Source organism: Ochotona curzoniae, unplaced genomic scaffold (genome assembly GCF_017591425.1).
Source record: "Ochotona curzoniae isolate NIBS_2020 unplaced genomic scaffold, NIBS_Ocur_1.0 contig_2210, whole genome shotgun sequence".
Taxonomy (NCBI): Eukaryota; Metazoa; Chordata; class Mammalia; order Lagomorpha; family Ochotonidae; genus Ochotona; species Ochotona curzoniae.
In genome coordinates, this window is record NW_024465369.1 from 52,495,422 (window position 1) to 52,519,830 (window position 24,409).

General features: G+C 39.8%; 1 protein-coding gene and 1 pseudogene across 2 annotated transcripts in view; both read right to left on the reverse strand.

The window, feature by feature from the left end:
* The window catches only part of GTF3C3 (general transcription factor IIIC subunit 3), a 47,675-nt gene that overhangs the window by 5,784 nt on the left and 17,482 nt on the right, over positions 1 to 24,409 (reverse strand). For both annotated transcript variants that reach the window (XM_040971913.1, XM_040971914.1), the window contains exons 7-17: positions 21,681 to 21,828; positions 21,186 to 21,258; positions 16,454 to 16,557; positions 15,408 to 15,579; positions 9,108 to 9,310; positions 8,737 to 8,838; positions 8,100 to 8,235; positions 6,510 to 6,747; positions 5,713 to 5,903; positions 3,943 to 4,067; positions 3,327 to 3,479 (exon numbers count right to left, since the gene is read on the reverse strand). In XM_040971913.1, coding sequence (XP_040827847.1) covers positions 3,327 to 3,479; positions 3,943 to 4,067; positions 5,713 to 5,903; positions 6,510 to 6,747; positions 8,100 to 8,235; positions 8,737 to 8,838; positions 9,108 to 9,310; positions 15,408 to 15,579; positions 16,454 to 16,557; positions 21,186 to 21,258; positions 21,681 to 21,828 — 1,645 coding nt within the window. The remainder of the gene's footprint in view (positions 1 to 3,326; positions 3,480 to 3,942; positions 4,068 to 5,712; positions 5,904 to 6,509; positions 6,748 to 8,099; positions 8,236 to 8,736; positions 8,839 to 9,107; positions 9,311 to 15,407; positions 15,580 to 16,453; positions 16,558 to 21,185; positions 21,259 to 21,680; positions 21,829 to 24,409) is intronic.
* LOC121150985 lies at positions 1,251 to 1,386 on the reverse strand (annotated as a pseudogene).

Here is a 24,409-nt window from a genome sequence, read left to right on the forward strand (position 1 = left end):
GATAACAAGAAGAATGCTGGCCTTATACAAGGTCTCCTTCCTGTTCAGTACTTTTTTTAGCAATCTGAGAGGAAGTGGCATTGATTCTTTAAAATTTAACAATAAAGCTATCAAATTCTAACTTTATCTGGGCTTTTTGCTGGGAGACTTGATAAGTGGTTGAATCTCATTACCTGTTACTGGTCTGTTCAGGCTTTCTATGTCCTTATATGAAAGGACTTCAAAAATCCATAGAAAATAGAAGATGTTGATTTGGTGTCAATTATTGAAAGAATTCCACATTATGGTGTAAGTCAACAGACTGCTGGTTCACAAACTAATGTGGCAATCAAAATTAGAATTCCAGTAAATTCTGTAGATGAGGGAAGCTAAGGCATGTTTCATTAAAGCCTGTGTTGTTAAGAGAAATCTGACTAAAAACTAAGGTGGTGGAATAAAAAGGGAATTTTAAGTTTTCCTAAAAATTGAGCATTATTATCAGAAGCACACTGATCCAAAATCAGTAATTTTGTGTTATTCAAATAGTTTTCTTGAAGAGCTAATCTGTTCTTTGAAGGGCAGAGAAAGAGGCTTTTTGTCTGCTGCTTAAATCCCCAGAGATTGCCATCAGCTAGGATCGGGCTGGCCCCAGGAATGTCCCACACGGATGGCAGGAACTCGGGTATTTGGGCTGTCTTTCACCGACTCCTCAGGTAAATTAGCAGGGAGCTGGGTCAGAAACAGGATTCCAACAAGCACTGTGACAGGATGCCAGTGTGGCAAGCAGCAGCTTAAAATGCTGTGCCCGTAACAGCAGCCCTAGTGATCTGTCCTTAAAGGAGAACCTTACAGCATCCTGGTAAGTACCGTGCACGCTTTGTGCCGTTTTGTTTTTACTTCATGATGATGTGTGATGTTTTAGTAGCTCTTGGTTTTTCATACAAAGCAACCAAATTACACATATCAGGCTTCTCTTGATTTGTTCAATTGTATGTGAAATCTCTTTAACAATTTCCTAGAAATGTTCTAGATCCCAATTACAGTAATTTTTAACATATCACATTCTTTTGCAACAATTTTTAAGTCTTGCTCACAGTAAAAAATGCTGTTTTGGGAAGTTTTTCAAATAACTATAGCATAAAATCTGCACCGTCAAGTCCATGTTTCTGGAAGCGCTAAGTGCCATTGGATTAGTTAAGAATTCCAGTGGAAAAACTGACTCAAAGTCATTCCTAACATCACAAGTAAGTTTTATGTGGTTGTATTGTTTAAATTTCCTTAAATATGAAAAATAGGATAGTGATTTTATTTTTACCAAAGTTAACTGCAGTTTTGTAAACAAAATGGATACATTCACTTTTTCTCAGGATGTTACACTTGATCTTAGCCAAAAGGCCGAGAAGCGATTTTTTTTCTCAGGATCTTATTCCTCCAGAATTTGGAAACTTTTTGTAAGTATCCTATTTTAAGATGGTTAGTTGCATAAAGTAGATAAAATTGTGTCTTTTTATAACATGATTCAATTTGCAATATTAGACTTGACTAGTGAATTTAAAAATTAACCAGTTTTTGGGCGCAGCGCGATAGCTTAGTGGTTAAAGTCCTTGCCTTGCACATGCTGGGATTCCTGCTTGTGGCCTGGGAAAGCAGTCAAGGATGGCCCAAAGCCTTGGGATCCTGCACCCGTGTGGGAGGCCTGGAAGAGTTCCTGGCTTCAGATTGGCTCAGCTCCGGCCGTTGCACTCACTTGGGGAGTGAACCATCAGGTGGAAGATCTTTCTCACTGTCTCTCCTCTCTGTATATCCGCCTCTCCAATAAAAATAAATCTTTAAAAAAAATTAACTAGTTTTTAAGATCTGCCATTTTCTGGCAGGGAACATTAAGCTGTGGGGAATGCTCCAATTGCTACCTGCCATCTAAATGCAGAGGAATACATACAACTGCTATTGTCATAGGTGAGTACACTGGATATTAGGGCTAAGTTCTCTGATCTATATTTGGTTAGATTCATAAGGACCCAAATTAAGGAGCACACTCCAAACTCCTGGACTACCATATCCTCCCAGAAGCCTTTAGATGCATGTGCATCCAGATGTTTGTTCAACATCAGACAGTCTGCACTTGGCTGGAAGGATCATGTTGTAAACATGCAGACACCAGAAGCCTAAAATGAAGGGAAGTGTAACTAGTTTTGGTCACTAGCTAACCTCACCTGAAGGAGAGAGGGCCCAGGGTAAGGACTGTTACCATGACGGGAGCCCACTGTTTTGGACTTAGTTCCTGCACTGGGCTCCAACAGACCAGCCTAAAAGAAATGCAGTTATGCTGTATTTCCAAGTCTCCAGAATAAATTTCAGCACTCTGAATTACTATCTAATTCTAGGAGTGCTGTGATAAAGAAAAGTCAGTTTGTTGAAGGAGTTCATTAACTAATCTACATTGTTGGGAGAGAACAATACAGCAATGTTTCTGTTGTAACTTTTCTGCTTGGTTCATAAAGATCCATAAGATCTTTAAAAATGTAAAAGGATGGGCCCGGCTCAATGGCATAGTGGTTAAGGTCCTCGCCTTGCACACGCAAGGATCCCATATGAGCGCCAGTTCTAATCCCAGTGGCCCTGCTTCCCATCCAGCTCCCTGCCTGTGGCCTGGGAAAGCCTTGAGACCCTGCACCCATGTGGGAGATCTGGAAGAGCTCCTGGCTTCAGATTGGCTCAGCTCTGGCCGTTGCACTCACTTGGGGAGTGAACGATCGGATAGAAGATCTTCCTCTCTGTCTCTGTATATCTATCTGCCTTTCCAATGGAAATAAATAAATCTTAAAAAAAAAACTACAAAAGGGAAGATTGGTAATTTCAGTAAACAGGGAGAAAGTTATTCTGTGTCACAGAAGGCATACGCCAATGAACAGATTTTTATACATATAATATTTTTGGCATATTTAAGTTTAATGATAATGTATAAAACTCAAATTTTTATGGTACTATATATACACACACACATTTTCAGGCTTTAAAACTAAAATATCACAGGATAATACTTAACTTTCAAGCATAAAGTTTCTTTAAGATAGGGTAAGCAGTGATATTACTCAAGCTTCCTGTCCCTCCCCTCCGGTGTGCTGCGCACAGGGACTCTCCTGGGGTAAGTGAAATGGTCTTAAGCACAAGCTGTTCATGGTCACATGACTGCCCAGGTTATCAAAGGTGCTGACAAGTTATATTTGTCTTGTGTTTTCACCACAATCTATATTTTGCTTTCTACATTGCAATACTTAGCTTCGTTTGTAAATAATGGCATTTAGGTAAGTACTAATTCCTCAGTTTTAAAAAGACATGTACAATACCTCGACCACAAGCGGAGGGAGCTCCAGGGCCCTCTGGTAGTAGTGGATTGCAAGATGCATCAGCCCCAGTTGATGAAGGCCACGGCCTAAATTGTAGAACGATTCTTGGCAGGGTCCACGGATACTGAGGTAACGGTTAAGAAAGGAAAACCCCTGCCAAAGAGAAAAGATCGATTATTTATATATTTGTATGAAGAACATGTGCCAGTACATAAACACATGAAGAGCATCATGCAGGTTGTAATGAAAACAAAGTTGAAGATGCAGCAGTGATAGCCACGATCTCTTACCTTATCTAGTTTATATTCTTACTAAATAGCTATTAAAAATGTATACAAGAATAACTTACTGGTAATAGTGGAAGGAAACACCAGCATTCACTATTGGAAAAAATTGAGTTTTTAGGACCTGGTGCTACACAGGCTAAGGGAGCCTGCACATGTGTCCTTCTATAACCCCACTAAAATTATGTATAGTAAGACTGAACCATGAGCGCAACTGAATGGTAAGTCCAGCGCCCCCACAGCATGGACACTAAATAGGTGCTGATTTTGAGATAAGATTTTTGAAACTCATTAAGTACATTCACTTTCAAGGGACATGAAAAATGCATTACCTGCACAATCAGAGCATGCCGTCTTAACACACACTTCTGAGATGCCATATGGATGAAGGTTAGGCCTATGCAAAGGCTATACAGAGGTTCATTGGGATCGGTGCGAAAAGCCTGCGCGTACTGTCCTGGAAAAAGAATGCAGGGAAATAGCACCTTTCTCCTTTACATCTATTCAAGCAGAATTTTAAAGCTAAACAAACATCGATTTTAACATCCAACAATCTCCTTTGTTACATATTGCTTTAAAATTAAAAATAGTATTCATCTGAGTATAGCATACAATTTCCCCACAAATGTAGTTTGACAAAGATAACAGTAGCTCTTTTTGAGGCATAACTAGGCATTTCCTGTAGAGCACTATTTCCAAAATTATCAACTATGATCCTGGATCCAATAATAACATTATTTTAAAACACTGGGGAAATGGGCTTTTGGTGAATTCTTTTGTAAAATTAACCTGTTATAAATTTCAGTTTGGATTAGGGAAAGTTAGAAATCTAACTCTAATTTTTTAGATTATGATTTGTTTTTCTAAACCTAATAAAAACTAAATAATAATACAGTAACTTGGGGCTTCATGAACCCTATGTATTCCATTTATACCATTATATCAGAAGCCTACTTATGAAGTAAAAGTTTTATTTCCTTAAGGAATTAATGTGTTATATCACTATTTCAATATAGACTTCTGGCTTCTATTCTGGAAATACGTCACAATCTTTAGCAGCAAAAATTACTGTAGTTTATTATTTTCTACCATAATAGGAACATTTATAGAAAGTGAAAATTCTTCTCCATCTCAGTTTACTATTAAATAATTGAAAAACAAGTATTCACACTAGAGGAAGCACCCACAGCTATTGTTTGAGGTGAAATTATAAAAGCACCATCAGGGGCCAGCCAAGCAGCCTGTCAGGCTAATGTGCTTATGGTTCAGGCAGCTCATACTGGCTCCAGATCCTGTCCTGGCTGCTCTGCTAATCCAGCTCCCTGCCCTTGGCCTGGGAACGCTGTGGACGCTGGCCCAAGTGCTTGGGTCTCTGCATCCAAATGGAAGACATGCAAGAAGCTCCCAGCCCTGGCCATCACTACCACATGGGGCGTTAACCAGTGGATGAAAGCTCGCTCTCTTACTTACAAGTAAAATACATAAAAGTAAAAGTAAAATCTTTTTAAACAAAACAAAGCACTATACACAAAAAACATGAAAGCCTGAAATAGCTGGAAGACAATACCACTAATATTCAGGCAGCATGAGATATATTCCTAATTTTTGAGCTTAGTTTGCCGTTGATGCCTCATTATAGAAACTTGCTGCAAATGATTAAGAATTTTCTTTGAGCTTAATTAGAATTTGTAAGCACTTTGTAAGTAAATCTTAATTTCTTTAAGGGGACAAGTTGGAATCAGCTATCTGCAAGCTTTAAATTCTTTATTGCACTATAGCAAACTACACTCAGGTAGCAGAAGCATCCATATTTAATGAAAAATATTTTAAAAACAAGCCTAGGCAGACAAAATTTCTGACCTTTAAAATGGATCGTAAGACCACTTCCACTTTAATGTTAATAAGCTTTAGATTTTAATCATTACTATTAACACAAGGTGTTAGGCATACTTTTAAGAATTTTATATTAACATGCACAAAAACATACAAGGTAGACCAAGTTCTCTCCATTTTAGAACTAAGGCAGTGAAATAAAATAGGTGAGGGAATAACCTAAGCCCTCTCCTCCACACACTGACCAAGGCTTGTGCTGAGACACTTACCAAGTGCATGCTTAAAGCTTCCAGACACAAATGCATTGTGCCCATTTAAGACACACAGGGCATGATTATCTGGGTTTTTCAACATTAAACGGAGACAGAAGCGATGATGCCGTACATCTTGGGAGTGCATGGTAACTTGATTAAATATGTTCCAGAGCTGGGGCTTATTAACATTTTCCATTACCATTATCCTATAATTTATTGAGAAGGGGAAATAATGTGAAAAGAAAATCCTCTGGATTTCTAAGAATAAAACATCTTAGCATAGTCTTAACACTAACCAGTAACATCCTCATTAGAAAAAAAGCACTACCACAGTCTAGGCAAAAGCTCATGAAGTATTTTTCCCAGAAAAGGCTGCTTAACATTTCTACACATCTTGTTTCTGATTTTGTAAAAACCTCTATATAGACCATCCTCCACAATGGCCCTGGGTTGACTTGGACCCCTGCACCCACTTGGAAAATCTGACTCCCAACTTTGCCCCAGCTCAGCTCTAGGCAGTGCTGCCTTTTGAGTAGTAAGCCAATGGATTTTCTTACTATAAAGTCAAAACTAAATATTGAATAAAAAGGGGGGGCAGGGGTTGGGCACAAGAACTCAAGTACCTGACCAACTCGCCCCCCCGCCGTTAAACCTCCTGGATTTAAATCTCAAACCAGTTAATTCTTAGATATTACCTGTGAGAATCACCATAGAACTAAATTAGTCAGTAAGTAATAGAATTCAAACTAACTCTAGTATGGGAATAAAATATATATATATTTTTATCCATTTAAAATACATTTTAAAATTACCTGATATAGTTGTATGCTTTTCTGAAATTTTTGTCCAGAATTGCAGCAGATAGACCAAAATATTCTAGTTCTTTGCGTTTTTGCCTGTCATCATAAAATGAATAATATTCCAATGAAGAATCTACAAGTAACTCAGCCTCTTGAAATCGGGATAGGTCACATAAGGAGTATATGGCCTTCAACAAAAGGTTCCACCAGTCATCTTTTGTCAAGACGTTTGTGAGTACAGCAAATATTGCTACGAGACCAATGAAAATAAGTTAACAAACAGCATTTCCAGAAATAGCAGTATTTTAAAATTCTCATCAACTTTAGGATAAATTTAACAACTCTAGTCCTATAGACCTGAATTCTTGCTAACACCCTCCTGAGAAGGAATGAAAAGGGGAATAGTTGCTTATTTATACTACACTACTGCCTGCTTAACAACCCACAAGCCCAAGTAGATCTCTGGTATGTTTTTTTCACAAACCATTTGCATTCCTCAGTGCTAGCTGGGACAAGACAGAAAAATGTCCCTTCTATATCCTTTTTATGACCACGGTCATGCAAGATTCTGCGCTTACACAGCACTCAAGGATCTGCTCACATCAGAGTCTCTGGGCTTGGTATCTGTTTCTGGATCCCGACCACAACTTCCTGCTACTGCAGACCCGGGGAAGCAGCTGTTTCGGCCTAACTACTCAAGCTGTTCCCTGGAGATCTGCACTGAGGTCCAGGCCACCCACGTTGGTACCCAGCACTGGGCCTTTACTAGACACTTGGGGAATGAAGTAATGAATGGGCAGGAGGGGAGTTTCAGTTCATCCCTTCCTCCCTCCCTCCACCCATGCCTCTCATTTTAAAATTATTGAGCAAATTCAAATTATTCTTGTTTTTTTCTAATTTCAAGTTTTTCTGCCTTCAAAACTTTCTACAAGCGTCCTTACCTGGACGCCTCTCTCATAATCCTTTAAAAAAATCTTAAAATTTTACTCTTCTGGTGCAAGAATTCTTTGGAAATATAATAATAAAATACACAAAAATATATAAAACTCTTAGCACGTAGCTTATAAAATTTTCAGAAGCATATATCAAAAAAGAGTGGATTTCATTTTTTAAGCATCATTACTAAAAAAATACAACATGACAAACTGTTAAGTGAAAAAAATCAGAGTAGAAAGTTGCAGGTATTGGAACCAGTCTTGTGGCAGAGCAAGTAAAGCCGCATCTGTGAAACTGGCATCCCAAATGTCCTGGGAAGCCAACTTGGGCCCCTCCCACCCAGGTACACTAAAGAGAAAGTCTGGCCAGGCCAAGTCTTTGCAACTGTGGCAATCTGGGGAATAAATAAAAGGATGGAAGATCTGTCTCTGTAATTCTTTCAAACGAATTCTTCAAAGATTGCTTTTTCTGCAATTATTTCAAATGAATAATCCTTTTTAAAAAGTTGCATATATCCAGACTGGCACAAAATGGCATATTAAGCGTCTGCTTTCACTGCCAGCATCTCATATGGGCACTGGTTGGAGTCCTTCAGCCCTGACAATACACCTGGAAAAGCAGTGGGAGATGGCAAGTGTTTTTGCTCCTGCCAAGGGAAATGGTTACCTTTTGCATCGCAGTTGGCAGTCTCTTGCTCGTTGCTGTCTGATATTTTGTCTCTCGATACTTTAATGAGGTAGAGATGCCTCTCTCCAGATTTGGAACTTGATATCAAGCAGACCTGAGCTCTATTCATTGCTACCTAAGAAAGAGTAATTTGAGATATCTTAGTATTTTTTTTTTAAAGAAACCAACAAACCACAAATACCACAAGCTTTAAGTGAGGAGAAACGTCAAATTACTTCCTGGGGAAAAAAAAATAGCTAAATGAAAATTGTTTTTATCTTACCAAAGAAAGTTTAGGTGACACTGCTCACCTTAGGAAAAATAAGGTAATTCACATTAATTTGATAACATGTATACACACACACACCCTTTCCTACAGAAAAGCCAAACAATGATATCAGATCTGGAAAACATTTTTACAAAGTGAACAATCTTGGCCATTAACTGAAAAATACAGCAGGAAAGGTTTCCATTCACTCAATGTACAATAAAGTATACGGTATCATGCAGAACTTTCATTACAAACTTCTAATCCAAAATCTTAAGATGAAACCCAGTTTAAGTAGTCTAAGTTTTAGCAGAGTAGAATATTACAGAACATGCCAAAACACAACAAGGCTAATAAAAAAATCATTACCTTTAAAAGCATGGCCAACATGGTAAGTAAGGCATCCACATAACCATATATTTTGCCTTGTGAAAACAACAGAGTAGAACGATGAAGCAATAATTTCAGCTCCTAAGTAAATAAGCACAAAACTGAGTTCAAGATTCTTTTCTTGGAAGTTGTATTATTTACAAAAAAACAGGTAAATATCTATGAATTTTGACAATTATAACCCAATACTTTAGAAGCTATAACTTATAATGTCTATTAAGGAACTAAAACTAATTACTGTTTTTTCAGAAATTTAGTACACTGTAGTACAATGTAGAATATAACCTATAAAGATATCCCTGAGGAAAAAGCTCTAAAATGAATTCACGAGAAAGTGTTGCATGGCTTACCTGCTGTGCAGCATTTGCATCCTGTGCTAAAGTATCTGGATCATACATTGGTTCCAAAGCTTCTAGAGCTTTCTCAGGACGGCCCAGCTGCTGCTGAAGGGTAGAAAGTGAGATTCTTGCATCCAAATGGAGGGGAGCCAGATCAACGACTTTACCATAGCTTTCGGCAGCACGTTCCATGTAACCCAAAGCCTTTAAACATTCTACAAGGATATTAAAGCATAAATGTGAAATACAGATTTCCAAATATCCAAAACTATTTTTCCATCGTAAAAGATACAGTGATATAGAAACACTAATGCGTATTTCTGGTACTTTAAAAGTCATCCTTTATAACGTCACTGATTGGTCATCTATCAACCTAATTCAGACTGCTGCAAGGATATAACTAGCATAAGCAGACAAACGGGAACTCTGTTTTACTTAATAAGTACTGTGCTTCAGCATTTCCCCATGTCTTCATTGGCATTTTGAATGGTTATTTATATAATATTGCTTACTTACCTAACCATAATTTTGACAGATCTCTAATTTTTACTCTAGTGAAGCCACAGAAAATATTTTCATGTACATAAGCCAGAGTTTAAAATTAGCATACCAATTTAACCCATAGTTATTCCTGTTAAGGGTCAATGCTTTGCAAAAAATTTTAACACTTATTTGTTTTTTTTTTTTAAGAATTATTATTTTTTTATTGGAAAGGCAGATATACAGAGAAGAGAGATAGAGAGGAAGATCTTCCGTCCAATGATTCACTCCCCAAGTGAGCGCAACGGCCGATACCATGCCCATCCGAAGCCAGGAGCCTCTTCCGGGCCTCCCACGCGGGTGCAGGGTCCCAAAGCTTTGGGCCGTCCTCGACTGCTTTCCCGGGCCACAGGCAGGGAGCTGGAAGGGAAGCGGGGCTGTCGGGATAGAACCGGCGCCCATATGGGATCCCGGGTGTGCAAGGTGAGGACCTTTAACCACTTGTGCCACTGTGCCGGGCCTGACACTTATTTGTTTTAATGTTTATTTTCATCTACATAAAAGGCAGAGCAACAGACACACAGAGAGTTCTTCCCAAAGCCAGCAGCCCAGCAATGCAGCCACCATCTCCAGCCTCCCGAGATGCAACAACAGAAAGCTGGTCCAGAAGTGTAGGACCTGGGACTCCAACCAGCACTCTGACATAGGATGCAGGCCTCCTAGGTGGTGGCTTAACCAGCTGCACCAAATGCCCATGCCTTAGAAAAACTAATTACTTAGTTTTAAATAGAGTTGTTTGTCCGTTTGTTTTTAAATCAGGGATACTGGAATCTTTAGAAAAATCTGGATTTGGGCAACAGTGTAATGCTGCCAGTCTCACAGGGCCCAGCAGGCCCTCCGATTAAATCATTCCCAAAGGCTCTGCAGCTCCCATCCATCTCTCATTCTCATTTGCCCAATTCACTCATTCTTGTGCTACCTGAGAGGTCCCAATTTTTATGGTCCTCATATAGTACCTAGTCCTCATACAGTACCTCATACAGTACCTAGTTCCTCAGGATAACTTCTCAAAGCTAACGGAGTTCTGTTCCTCTGTCCAATCACCAGGTCACACAGTCTCACACTCACACTTGTCATTGTTAAGATTTTCTTCTCTCGGGCCTGGCGCGAGGTGCAGGTGGTTAAAGTCCTCACCTTGCACGCCCAGGGTCCCATATGGGCGCCAGTTCTATCCCGGCAGCCCCACTTCCCTTCCAGCTCCCTGCCTGTGGCCCGGGAAAGCAGTCGAGGACGGCCCAAAGCTTTGGGACCCTGCACCCGCGTGGGAGTCCTGGAAGAGGCTCCTGGCTTCGGACCGGCATAGCATCGGCCGATTGCACTCACTTGGGGAGTGAATCATCGGACAGAAGATCTTCCTCTCTGTCTCTCCTCTCTGTATATCCGCCTTTCCAATAAAAAAATAATAAAAATAAATCTTAAAAAAAAAAAGATTTTCTTCTCTCCACACTAATACCCGTTATATTACTCGGGACCCTTTGCATAGCCTTTTTTTTGGAGGGGTGGGGAAGGGGAGATATTCATTTTTATTTATTTGAAATTCAGAGTTAGGGTCTGGCACAATAGCACAGTGGTTAAAGTCCTTGCCTTGAACACACCGGGATCCCATATGGGTGCTGGTTCTAATCCCTGTGGCCCCACTTCCCATCTAGCTCCCTGCCTGTGGCCTGGGAAAGCAGTCGAGGACGGCCCAAGGCCTTGGGACCCTGCACCTGCATGGGAGACCTGGAAGAGCGCTCTTGGCTCCTGGCTTCGGATTGGGTCATCTCCAGCTGTTGCAGCTGCCTGAGGAGTGAATCATCCGATGGAAGATCTTCCTCTCTGTCCCTCCTCTGTATATCCGACTTTCCATTTTAAAATAAATAAATCTTAAGAAAAAAAAATGCAGAGTTAGGAGACACAGAAAGAAAGAAATCTTTTTTTAAAGATTTATTTTTATTGGAAAGTCAGATATACAGAGAGGAGGAGAGACGGAGAGAAAGATCTTCCGTCCAATGATTCACTCCCCAAGTGAGCACAACGGCTGGTGTTGTGCCGATCCAAAGCCAGGAGCCAGAAATCTCCTCCAGGACTCCCACACGGGTGCAGAGTCCCAAGGCTTTGGGCCGTCCTCAACTGCCTTCCCAGGCCACAAGCAGGCAGCTGGATGGGAAGTGGAACTGCCGGGATTAGAACCAGCACCCATATGGGATCCCGGTGCGTTCAAGGTGAGGACTTTAGCCACTAGGCCACCACGCTGGGCCCTAACCTGTTGGTGTGCTATTCAAATGACTGCCCGGGCTGGGTCAAGCTGAAGCCAGGAGCTTCATCCAGGTCTGCCATGTGGATATAAGAGCCCAAGCACGAACATCTTCCTTTGCTTTCCCAGCTACATTAGCAGGAAGCTGGATCAGAAATGGACAGCTGCAACACAAACTAGTACCCAGATGGATGCCAGCACTACAGGTGGTAACTCAACCTGCACCAGCACCCATTAGATTTGCTTTTCCACTAGGGTTACATATTGACATTCTGCTTCAAACCATTTTCTTAAATTTCTCCCAAGATTTTTAGGTTCAATTTTGATGATAAAGGAAGAATACTAATGTGAATGGATTTACCATTCGTAATATTTTTTCTTTTTTTTTTTTAAAGATTTATTTATTTTTATTACAAAGTCAGATATACACAGAGGAGAGACAGAGAGGAAGATCTTCCATCCGATGATTCACTCCCCAAGTGAGCACAACAGCCGGTGCTGTGCCAATCTGAAGTCAGGAACCTGGAACCTCTTCCGGGTCTCCTACACGGATGCAGGGTCCCAAAGCATTGGGCCATCCTCGACTGCTTTCCCAGGCCACAAGCATGGAGCTGGATGGGAAGTGGAGCTGCCAGGATTAGGACTGGTGCCCATATAGAATCCCGGTGTGTTCAAAGCGAGGACTTTAACCGCTAGGCCACGCCACCGGGCCCTCTAATATTTTTTAATCCCTAAGGATACTTTGTTATCCTCCAAGTACTAAATTTCTCTAATGATCTTTCTTATACACTGAACTCAAATTTATAAATTTTAGACAACAGGGAGGTTTTATCTTCCACTCATCTCTAGTTATACAGACTCAAAATTGAAACAGCATTTATCATAATCATGATAATTAAAAAGGATTTTGAAAATATCTCCAAGGTGGGCTGTTAGCCTAGTGGTTGACATGGGTTATAATGCCACATCCCACATCAGAGCATCTGGATGCAATACCTGGCCCCAGCATCTGACACCACTTCCTGCTGGTGCAGACACTGGAAGACAGTTGCAATAGTTCAAGTAACTGAATCCTAGGCACCTATAGGGGAGACCTACATTGGGTTCCCAGCTCCTGGCCTCCCTTGCACCATTAGAATGAGCCAGCAGATGAGAATTTTGTTTCTCAAATAAATTTGAAATTTACTGTTAATGACACTGGAGCAGTTTCAATTTCACAGCATCAGCAGGACAATTAAAGGGGCCACATTTTCTTTTGAAAAATAAGAGCAGCTTGCAATGGCTTCTGACTCAGCCCAACTGACTCAACCTGGTCTCCAACTCCAATACCCATGGCCAGCGGAGGTTTGGCCATTTAGCTTCTCTGAGGCCTGGAATGATGGCAACCTAACAGGACTGCTAGGTGTGTATTGTTATTGACACCTACCTTATTCAACACACAGGGAAAATTACTCCCGAGAGTAAAAGCTCTGTTCCTAAACAGCTTATATTCTAGTAAGACAACAATTATAAAGAAAAATTGATGGTAATCCTCCATCTCCAAGCACTGGCACTGTAGTATGGGCACCAGTTCATGTCCAGCTGCTTTGCTTCCAATCCAGCTCCCTGCTTATGGCCTGGGAAAGTGATGAAAAATGCCCCAAAGCTTTGGGACCCTGCACCCATGTGCAGGACCTGGAAGAGGCTCCAGGCTCCTGCCTTCAGATCACCTCAGCTTTGGCCACTGCAGCCATTTGGAGTGAACCAGCACATGGAAAATCTTTGTCTCTCCTTCTCTCTGCAAACTGGCCTTACCAATAAAATAAATTAAAAAGAAAAAAAGGCAATTAAAAACTCATGCCTTTAAAATTCAAATCCCACAAATATAACATTTAACAATGTTAAATTTGTATTCATGCCACTCACCTATATAAGTCCTCTTTCTAGTTCTTGTCAGTGATGTTAAGTGATCAAACTATACTGAAATGTCAACCAATGCTGCTTTAGTTACAGAGAACATTCTGCCTCCTTATAATATTTAAAGTAATTACAACTTTGCTGGGGCTGATGCGATGGCTCCATTGACTAATCTTCTACCTCCAAGAGCTGCCATGCCATATGGGCACTGGTTTCTATCTGGATGCCCCACTTTCCATCCAGCTCCCTGCCTGTGGCCTGGAAGAACAGCGGAGGATGGCCCAAAGCCTTGGAACCCTGCCCCTTTGTGAAGTACTGGAAGACCCTCCTGGCTTTACACTGTTCATGGGTGATTGTTGTGGGCATTTGGGCATAAACTACTGGATAGAAGATCTATTTCTCCTTTCTATAAATCTTCTTTTCCCATAAAAATAAATGAATATTTTAAAAAATTCTGCTGTTATGGAATATTTTAGTCATTTATTTATTTTAAAATTTTTTTTAATTTTTATTGTAAAGTCAGATGTACAGAGAGGAGAAGAGACAGAGAGGAAGATCTTCTGTTCGTTGATTCACTTCCCAAGTGGACACAATGGCCGGAGCTGCACCAATCTGAAGCCAGGAGCCCAGAGGCTCCTTTGGGTCTCCCCTGTGGGTGCAAAGTCCCAAGTCCTTGGCCATCCTTGACTGTACTCCCAGGCCACAAGCAGGGAGCTCAATGGGAAGCAGGGCCACTGGGATCAGAATGTGTGTCCATATGGGATCCCAGCGTATGCAAGGTGAGAACTTTAGCTGCTAGGCTAACGCTCTAGGCCCATAATATGGACTATTTTAAGCCATAACTGTTCAATTTTTAATTTTGGTGTACCTTTTATAGTAATACGAAATATCAGAATATTTTTGTTAAATTTCTGTAACATTTGTGTGTTTTTTTAGATCTATTTATTTGAAAGAATTACAGGGGCCCTGGCGCGGTGGCACAAGTGGTTAAGGTCCTCGCCTTGCACACCCGGGATCCCATATGGGCGCCAGTTCTATCCCGGCAGCCCCACTTCCCTTCCAGCTCCCTGCCTGTGGCCCGGGAAGGCAGTTGAGGACGGCCCAAAGCTTTGGGACCCTGCACCCGCGTGGGAGTCCTGGAAGAGGCTCCTGGCTTCGGATGGGCATAGCATCGGCCTTTGCGCTCACTTGGGGAGTGAATCATTGGACAGAAGATCTTCCTCTCTGTCTCTCCTCTCTGTATATCCGCCTTTCCAATAAAAAAATAATAAAATAAATCTTAAAAAAAAAAAAAAGAAAGAATTACAGATACAGGAGGAAAGACAGAGTCCTTCCATGCTGGGTTCTCAAGAGTTAGATTTTACCCAAATCTGAGAATACATTACTGGAAACTCGAGTCTGCTTCATTCCGTGAACATTACATGAATTATTCCTTCCAATCATCAACGAGAGGAGAAACCACTTAGTAACCCAGCAGGACAACTCGAAAAACTATAATTCAAAATATAACCGACTCAAAAACAAAACTATACTGAACTGAACTATTGGCACTAAGATATTAATGTAATAATTATTACAACCTTAGAAAAATAAATTTTATGATTATATGATTAAATAAATAGAAAAATGAAAAGGATTACCTGCATGCCGAAGCCAAACCACGGCAAGATTGTATCTTTCAGAGCAAACTAGTGCACTGAGGAGAGGCAGGGCAGAATTGTATTCACCCACGTCCAGAAAGGCTTCAGCAACATCTAGATACAGGTCTCCCATATCTTCAGGATTCTGTTCCACCAGGGTTGTCAGGAGCGGCTAGACCCGAAATAAAAGCCTGAAGTCAAAGACCATTTCCAATGTGCACACTGTATGGGGCACCTTTTTATTCTTAACCTAATCTATCAGTTATGTGAAGCAAAAAAAAAGAAGAAGTATTGTTTCAGTTGTATTTCCCTATTTAATAGAAGTCATAGTTCATGAACTGCTGAGCCACTCTGTGTTAAAAGCAAGCACTGCAGTAAGAGGACGCTAATCTGCTGTACAATTCCTGCAAGCATACTGAGCCTCAGGGCATCCGTCTGTGATGTTTCTGGAAAGCTCTGCCCTATGAATTCCCAAGGCTTAACTTCCAGTTTATGTCATTATTCAAATAACTTCTTTTCAGGGAGGCCTTTCCTGACTACCAGTTGAAAACTGCAACATTTCTCCACCCCCAATTCTGCCTATTTTTTCCCTTGCTTAGAGTACTTATCCACTAATCAGTGTCCTATATATTTTATATATTTCCCATTAGAACAAAAGAACCATGAGGCTAAGGATGTGGGTTTTCAATACTTTTTCCTAATGTCAATGGAGCAGATGCCTTATTTTCCATTCAATAAAATACTTGGCCCAAAGCTGGTTAAAACAAACAAACAAATAAATAAAGATAAAAATGGTGAATTACTGCCAACTGCCTTACAGCCAAATTTCAAATTCTGATCTCTAGGCTGTTCTCATTGTAAGAAAAAAATTGTTATAATCACAATTCCAAAACACTTTGAGATTTCTCACACATTCATATTTAAGTGCTTCCTGTCATTCCCCGCCTATTAGGAAACGGGAAAAGCTAGGGTCAAGAAATGTTTTCACTAAGGAAAATGGATTATGAATTTGATATATCTCAAGTACAGATCTTAATGCTACTTACATTAAGTGGTTCAAAGATATTGAGATGCACAAGGCAGACCATCAGCTTCACTGTGATGTCTATTGGCACACTATCAGGTATAGTGTAGATAACACTCTCACCATCTGAGGAACAGATAAAGAAGCAGTTCGTACATGTAAGCCTACAATGTGTAACATACTGTAGTTCCTATTTCATTTACTTCATTCAAAGCAAAAAATTCTATGATTCATTCGAATTATGGCCAACTCTTAGTAGGTCTCTAGTCTGTCCATAAGGTACAATTTATGCATTTCCCTAATACATTTTGTACTTAATCTGATATCAGATCTAGAGAGAACTAAAAAACAAAATCTCTTTTTCCTCTTGAATTCAAAAACCTCTTTATAAGTGTTTACTACAAAGAGGCTAAAAAAGGGATAATATTGTGTTATTTTGCAAGTCTTCATTATAACAAAACCATTTATGAAGTTCTGGAGATTAAAGAAATATTACCAACAATTATAGCATTTTTTACTTCTTTAATCTAGCAAATTCCAAATAAGTGTATCTGTATTTCTGAAAAACGAACATAGGACTTTGGAGGTGTATCTTAAATAGTTAAATTTTAAGTTGCTCTTGAAATTACTTTCATCTGTTTTACAAAACCTGTCATATATAGAAATTGTAGTGCTACTTAAAATTACCAATCAAAGGAAAATAAATTCAATTAAGAAAATGTTTATCACTGAGTTCCAAGATAGCAATTATTACTGGAAATACGCCTTAGATAATTGTTCTGCTTCATAAGAAAGAATTTAACTGCCTTGAAAACTTACTCATATTACACAAGTCCCATAGAGACCACACCAATAGCACATTCTTCTGTAAATGGAAACCATGGTCACCCGTCTCAATGAAGGCTCACCAAATGCAGTTAGCTTACTTTACGAAACTGGAATTCTACTTGTATTTTTATATGGGTTCTAAAATGTAAACTCTATAATCTTGGTTTTCCTTCTAGAAATACGACTGGTATACCCCCACATAATTCCTAACTTGAAACTTGACCCTCAATATGATGACTTTTTTTTTTAAGATTTATTTTTATGACAAAGTCAGATATACAGAGAGGAGGAGAGACAGAAAGATCTTCCATCCGATGATTCACTCCCCAAATGACTGCAACAGCCGCTGCTATGCCGATCCAAAGCCAGGAGCCAGGAACTTCTCCCAGGTCTCCCACACGGGTGCAGAGTCTCAAGGCTTTGGGACGTTCTTGACTGCTTTCCCAGGCCACAAGCAGGCAGCTGGTTGGGAGGTGGAGCTGCCGGGATTAGAACCAGCACCCATATGCGATCCCAGTGCGTTCAAGGTGAGGACTTTAGCCGCTAGGCCACGCTGCAGGGCCCAATATGATGACTAAAAGGGTTCTGTGCACTTCTAGGAATTTATCCAAATGAAATGAAATCAGCATATGCCCCCATGTTAATAGCAGCTCCATTCACATTAGCTAAGACATGGAATCAACCCTGATAAGTGGTAAAGAAGAAAATACTACACTATATAATGCTACTCAGGTATAAAAAAGAAATCATGTCTTCCATAATTAACTGGATTCAACTGGAAACTATGATTAGTGAAACAGGCCCCGGTGTGGTGGCCTAGCGGCTAAAGTCCTCACCTTGAACGTGCTGGGATCCCATGTGGGCACTGGTTCTAATCCCGGCAGCTCCACTTCCCATCCAACTCCCTGCTTGTGTCCTGGAAAAGCAGTCAAGGACAGCCCAAAGCTTTGGGACCCAGCACCTGCATGGGAGACCCGGGAGAAGCTCCTGGTTCCTGGCTTCAGATCAGCGCAGCACCCACCATTGCAGTCACTTGGGGAGTGAACCATCAGATGGAAGATCTTCCTCTCTGTGTATCTGACTTTGTAATAAAACTAAATAAATCTTTTTTTAAAAAATAGTGAAATAAACCAATCCCAAAAAGTTAAATTTCATAAAAGTTTTCCCTAATCTGTGATAATACAGAGAGTACAAAAAATATACTCTAAATGAGTGAGGTTAACAGTCTAAAATTTGATTATGCTTTGTCTATACTCCTGAGGAATAGTAGGGCTTGTTTTTATTATCTGTTCTGCTATGTGCTGTTATCTTTATTGAATGGACTGTTTAGCCTGCGATTATAAAGTGAAATGAAAGAATGCCATTGTAAAAATCAGGTAAAAAAAACTAACAAGGAGGAAAAGAGTAGATGGAAATTGTGGCTAGGAGGGAAGGGTGGGAAGTATGAGTATGCTCCTAAATCTACATTGTGACAATATGAAATATGTTTATGTTATATAAATAACAAATACATTCAAAAAGAGGGGTCTTTGGAGAGGACTAGTCTTGAGGGCAGCTCCCTCCTGAGTGGGATTCCATCCTTGATAGAGGCCTGAAAGTCGGCTGTACACCTTCCTCAGGTGAGGCAGTGGCAGGAAGCGGCCGTCAACAAAGAGGGCCCTGCCTTGCCGCACACCAGGGTGGCCGGTACCTTGATCTAAACCTTCCCAGCCTCTAAGAACTGGCAGCTGTATATTTCCATTGTTTACAAACTACCCAGCCTAAAGTACCGTTAGAGCAACCTACAAGGACGAACTCAGACACTGTTAAGAAAATGTATGTTGTTTAGAGCAAGGGAGTTATACAGGACCTGAAATAATCTCAGCAGAACCATTAAAGACACACTGTAAAATATAAGAAAAATGACTGATTACAGCTATATTTAAATCTTGAGGGCCTGGTGTGGTGGTGTAGTGGCTAAAGTCCTCGCCTTGACTGTGCCAGAATCCCATATGGGCACTATTCTAATCCCGGCAGCTCTACTTCCCATCCAGCTCCCTGCTTGTGGCCTGGGAGGGCAGTCAAGGATGGCCCAAGGCCTTGGGATCCTGCATCTGCGTGGGAGACCTGAAAGAGCTCCTGGCTCCTGGCTTCGGATCGACGCAGTACTGTAGTACTGGCTGTTGCGCTCACTTGGGGAATGAATCATCGGACGGAAAATATTTCTGTCTCTCCTCTCTGCTTATCTAACTTTGCAATAAAAATAAATCTTAAACACTTGAGCATAACTATTTCCTTAATACTTCCTGAAACAAAGGACAGCAATAATTTTAAATGAAAACAATTTTTTTTCAGAGAAAAAAAAAACAAAAAACTGAAATTACAGCTACAAATTAAGAACTAGGCTGAATCTCTAACCTAGACTAGATCCAAATAAAGCAAAAACATAGCTCCAAAAGCTCACAGAAAAACAGATTTATGAAATAAGGCTTTTCCATGCAAAAAAAAATTTTTAAATCCATGCATAATGGTTATAGTAAGCATTTTCCATGAACTTTTTGAAGACCCTCCATATGCAGAGATTTCAATTATTTCACACCAAAAACAAACTTATCTTCATTCCATTTTCCATGAAGTTTTACAAATACTCATAAAAAACTTAGAGAGCCCTTCAGTTACCCAAATCCATACTTCCACAGCACTACAGTCCCGACTGCTCCGTCTACTCGTTCACAGCACCCTGATGACACAAGGCAAACACAGATGCTCGCTGAGCCTGCCAATGCCACGCAATGTTCCCACAACCTGGAGTCAGTCTGGATTACTCTCCATAGATGTCCACTTAAATTTCATCTGTCAACAGCCTCTCAACCTTAGTAACCTGCCTTACTAGATTTCCCTGTAACATCAACTTCATTACAGAAAGTATCAAACCCTGCTATAACTGGATTGTATACATTTGAGGACAAAAAAATGTACACTTGGCCCAATTGTGTATATTCTCCACACACTCTGCAAAATTCCATATGAGAAACATTTTTCAAAGTGGGTGTCCCTTGAACTTTCCACTTTGAAACTGCTTCTTTCAGCCTTTCTTGGGCCTTGCTCTCTAATGAGGTAGCACAAATTAATGGACCTCAGCTTAATTCAAATGAATTAAATTTTATGTACGTATGTTTGGTTTTGAGTTACCCAGTTACTACATAATGATGGAATTTCTAGGCATCATGGTAGGTCAAAGAGAGCGCTATTATGATGTACTCAGTACCAACCCACTTCTCCCACCCTGACACCATCAAAATCCTTACTAAGTAGGAGTGAAAGGTATTAAATAGGAATTCTACTAAGGACAGGAACACTGTTGAGCACCTAAAGACCAATCATTACAAACTTAGATGGGACTCTGTTAGGATTTTTGCTGAACATGCAATGGGTTTGGCACAAAGAGGCCAGAGCTGAAAGAGACCCTGAGAAGCCATACTCCAGATAAGAATTTTTATCCAGGTCTCTATACATTTTGAGTTTTCAAACAGTATAGTATAATCATATATGTTTTTGAGTTGTAAACAATAAGGTAATCTCACTGGTTTCTTTTTATGTGAAAGCTTAACCTTGAATAATTTGACAGAACTTTAAGTCCTTATTAAAAGGTAAAATGATATACAGTTATGAAAGTTTTTGATAAACAGCTCAGAAATGCATTTTCATCTTGAAAGAATGAATAAAGAAGATCCAGGATTAATGAGAAATGCCATGGTAAAATGGACACGAGAGATAAAGGTCTCCTATTTTTAAAAGGCTATTTTCAAATGAACAGTTATAACAAAAAGGTATGAAATTTGAGGGGGAAAAAAAATGTCTCAGAAATACTTGTTAGAACATTATCAACTCAAAATGCCATGAGACAGAGGTTTATATACATGATATGACACAAAGGAAACTACAACCTTTATTCTCTTCCAAGGTGCCATCTTCTGCAATTTTCTTTTCCAGCGTAATTCCAGAAAAATCGGTAATGACCTGAAAGAATTGGGGGAATAAGGAAATATAAGTTATATATTTTAACAATGCAAAAAATTTATACAGTTAATTCAAATAATCCTTACAACAAAAAAAATGGGCCATAAAATAATGGTACATCTTTTTATAATAATATCATTAAAATAATACTAACTAAAGGTAATTCTTTCTCTAACAAAGTACCCTAATTTCCCCCCAGAGAATTTAAGAACTGAGTCATAGGAATTGGTCTGACTATTTTGTTTACCATGAAATAAGGCATACTTGGCTCCAGAGACACCAGCAATCTTGATATGAAAAAACTACATTTTATATTTCCTATAGAGTTACTATGCAGTCTAGAAATCCCCATTCCTATAACCTAATAAACAAAATGAGGAATAGTTTTTAAGAATTTGAAGAACACAGAAACAGATTCCTACCTCTAATGCTTTGTCATACTGCTTGTTAGAAATATACAGTTCAGCTGCTATGTTAACATCTTCCATGGAGACAAGCCCCTGGTGTTTTGAGAAAGCTTCTTCAATTACATTAATAGCCGAAGTAACATCATTAGCTTCATAGTAACTCCTAAAAAGGCAATGGCAAAATGCATGCTTAAATCCAGTCATGAAATTCATTTCCTTGCCTAGATCCTTTAACATTTAACTATGATTTTCAGTTACACATTAACACACTTAAATTTTTCACTTATTAAGTTCATTTGCAGGGCAGAGAAAGATCTTCCATTGCTGGCTTGCTTCCCAAATACCTGTAACAGTGTGAGCTGGCCCAGGCTAACTCCAGGAGCCTGAACCTGAACTGGGGCTCCACATGCACTTGAGCCATCACTTGCTGCCTCCCAAGATATGTGTAGATCAGACACTGAGTAACAAGATCTTGAATGAGTCACTCTGACATAAGATGAGGGAATTCAAAGCAGCAATTGAACTGCTAAGCCAAATACCCATCTCAGTATTTAAAAACTGGGGGAAATAATTTAAAAACGTAATCAGACTTCATCTAGAAAATGTGATGTCAGTGCAGTAATGCCATTTTTTAAGACTCATTTTATTTACTTGAAAGGCAAAGTGACTGAGAGATAGTGATGTGCCATATACTGGTTTCCTCCCCAAGTGGCAACAATGGCCAGAGCTAGGCCAGGCTGGAGCCAGAAGCAAGGCACTCCATCTGGGACTCCCACATGGGTAGCAACAATCCAAGCACTTGGCTCATCTGCTGCTGCTTTCCCACAAACATTAGCAGAGAGCTGAACTGCAACAGCAGCCAGGCTTTGAACATTCCACACACACCCTTCACAGTAACCTCCTCTGCTTTCCCCTTTACCAAAGAGGAATAATCAGTATAATCAAAACCAACCTCCAGCTACTTCCCATTCTCCTAATCTAATTACAGATACTGCTCAAGAAATTTTGCTTTATCTTGAGACTCTTCATTATGTCCCTCAACTTTGGGTTATCCCCACCTAAATACAAATATATCACAATTTTCCTCCATCTAAAGAAATCTTACCTCATCAAGCCACTCATGTTCTGCTGTAAGACCCTCCCAAATTGTTACCTGTCTCAACCCTATCTCTAATGCTTAGCTCCAAGCCACTCGCCGTTAAACTAATCAAACCAATTGCCTCCTTTTTGCTCGGCTAAGACTTCTGATCCCCATGGTGTTAGTTTTCAATGCCAATTCTCAGTCTTTGTTTTACTGTTGTATGTTACTTGGATGACCATGCCACCCCACCTCACTGAAGTGCTTCAATAAAATTATGACGTAATTTTCTTAGTTTATTTCTGTTTTTTATGCCTTTGATTGTCCCTTCTGTTTCTTCCTTTTGTCCAGACTTGTAAACCCTGCAGCTCCTCTCAGGTTTCAGTCCTCGGAACTCTTGTCTCTTTCTCTCTTCCCCTTACTCCCACAGTCCGTGCAAGTGCACATAAGCACATCCCCTCCTCGTATCCAATACAGAAAGTCTTCAGAGTTCAGTCTTCAGATTACAGCATGTAATTTGTTACCACCATCTCCTGCTGTCTCTAGCTACCTAGTATTTTCCCTTCCAAGTATTCTAACAATTTCCCAACTGATCTTATCTTCCCACTCCTCGTTCTAATGTCAAAACAACAGTCAAAATTGATGCCTTTAAAACATAAATTTCATGTCATTGTTCAGCTCAAAACCCTTTGTTTCTAAACTCAGAATAAAAGCCAACACCCTTCTATTATCTATCAGGAATGCTGTCTTAGTCCTTAAATTTCTGTGCTATTTCCCGAACATACCTGACACTTGAAATTTACTTTGCCTATAATACTCTTCCCTAATTATCTGTTCCCTTCAACACTTTGGCCACAACACCAGAAATTCAGTGATTCTCATCACCCTATTCTAAAATAAACAATCCATATATGTAATTCCTATTCCCTTCCCCTGCTTTAATTCTTCATTAGCACTTATCAAAATCTGACATACCCTTTAGATTTAGTTGTTAATCCCTGTTTGCTATACTATCAGGTATACTGCACAAGAGCTAGGACTTATATTCTCTACAGTACATCTCTCAGCTCCTTACAGCATACCTAGTGCACAGGACACATTCAATAAATACTTACAAACGGGAAAATGAGGGAGAAAGCTTCACAAATCAGAAGCGATAGTAATGGAATTCTATGCAAGAAAGACTTCCACAGCAATGGCAGAAGTGGTCATTACTACTCAGCCCCAACAAAAAATGTTATATATAACATATACAAAACAAATTTACTAATATACAAAACAAGTTAACAATCCATTAAGTTAAAGCCTACTGGCTACTTGGACAGCTAGAAGTTTAACTAAGGACACACAACTGGGAAGATCCTCAGAGATCATACTACTATCAGGCATCACCGTAGGGTTGCTCTGCCTCAGCAATATTTCCTAAAAATACTCCTAGCATTTCTCTCTATTCCATCCCTAGAAGTATAGAGGGCAATTTCACAGCAAGAATCAATCCAATAGAAGTCCTGGAATTAAAACAATGAACCTTAATGTGCCAGATCAAAATAGTTAATCCTAAACTGAAATACTAAATAAATATTCCTAGAATTTTTAGAGCTCCCTGAGGCACTGTTCAGACAATTTTTCCTACTTTGTTTTGCTGCGTAGCATATCAGAAAAGCAA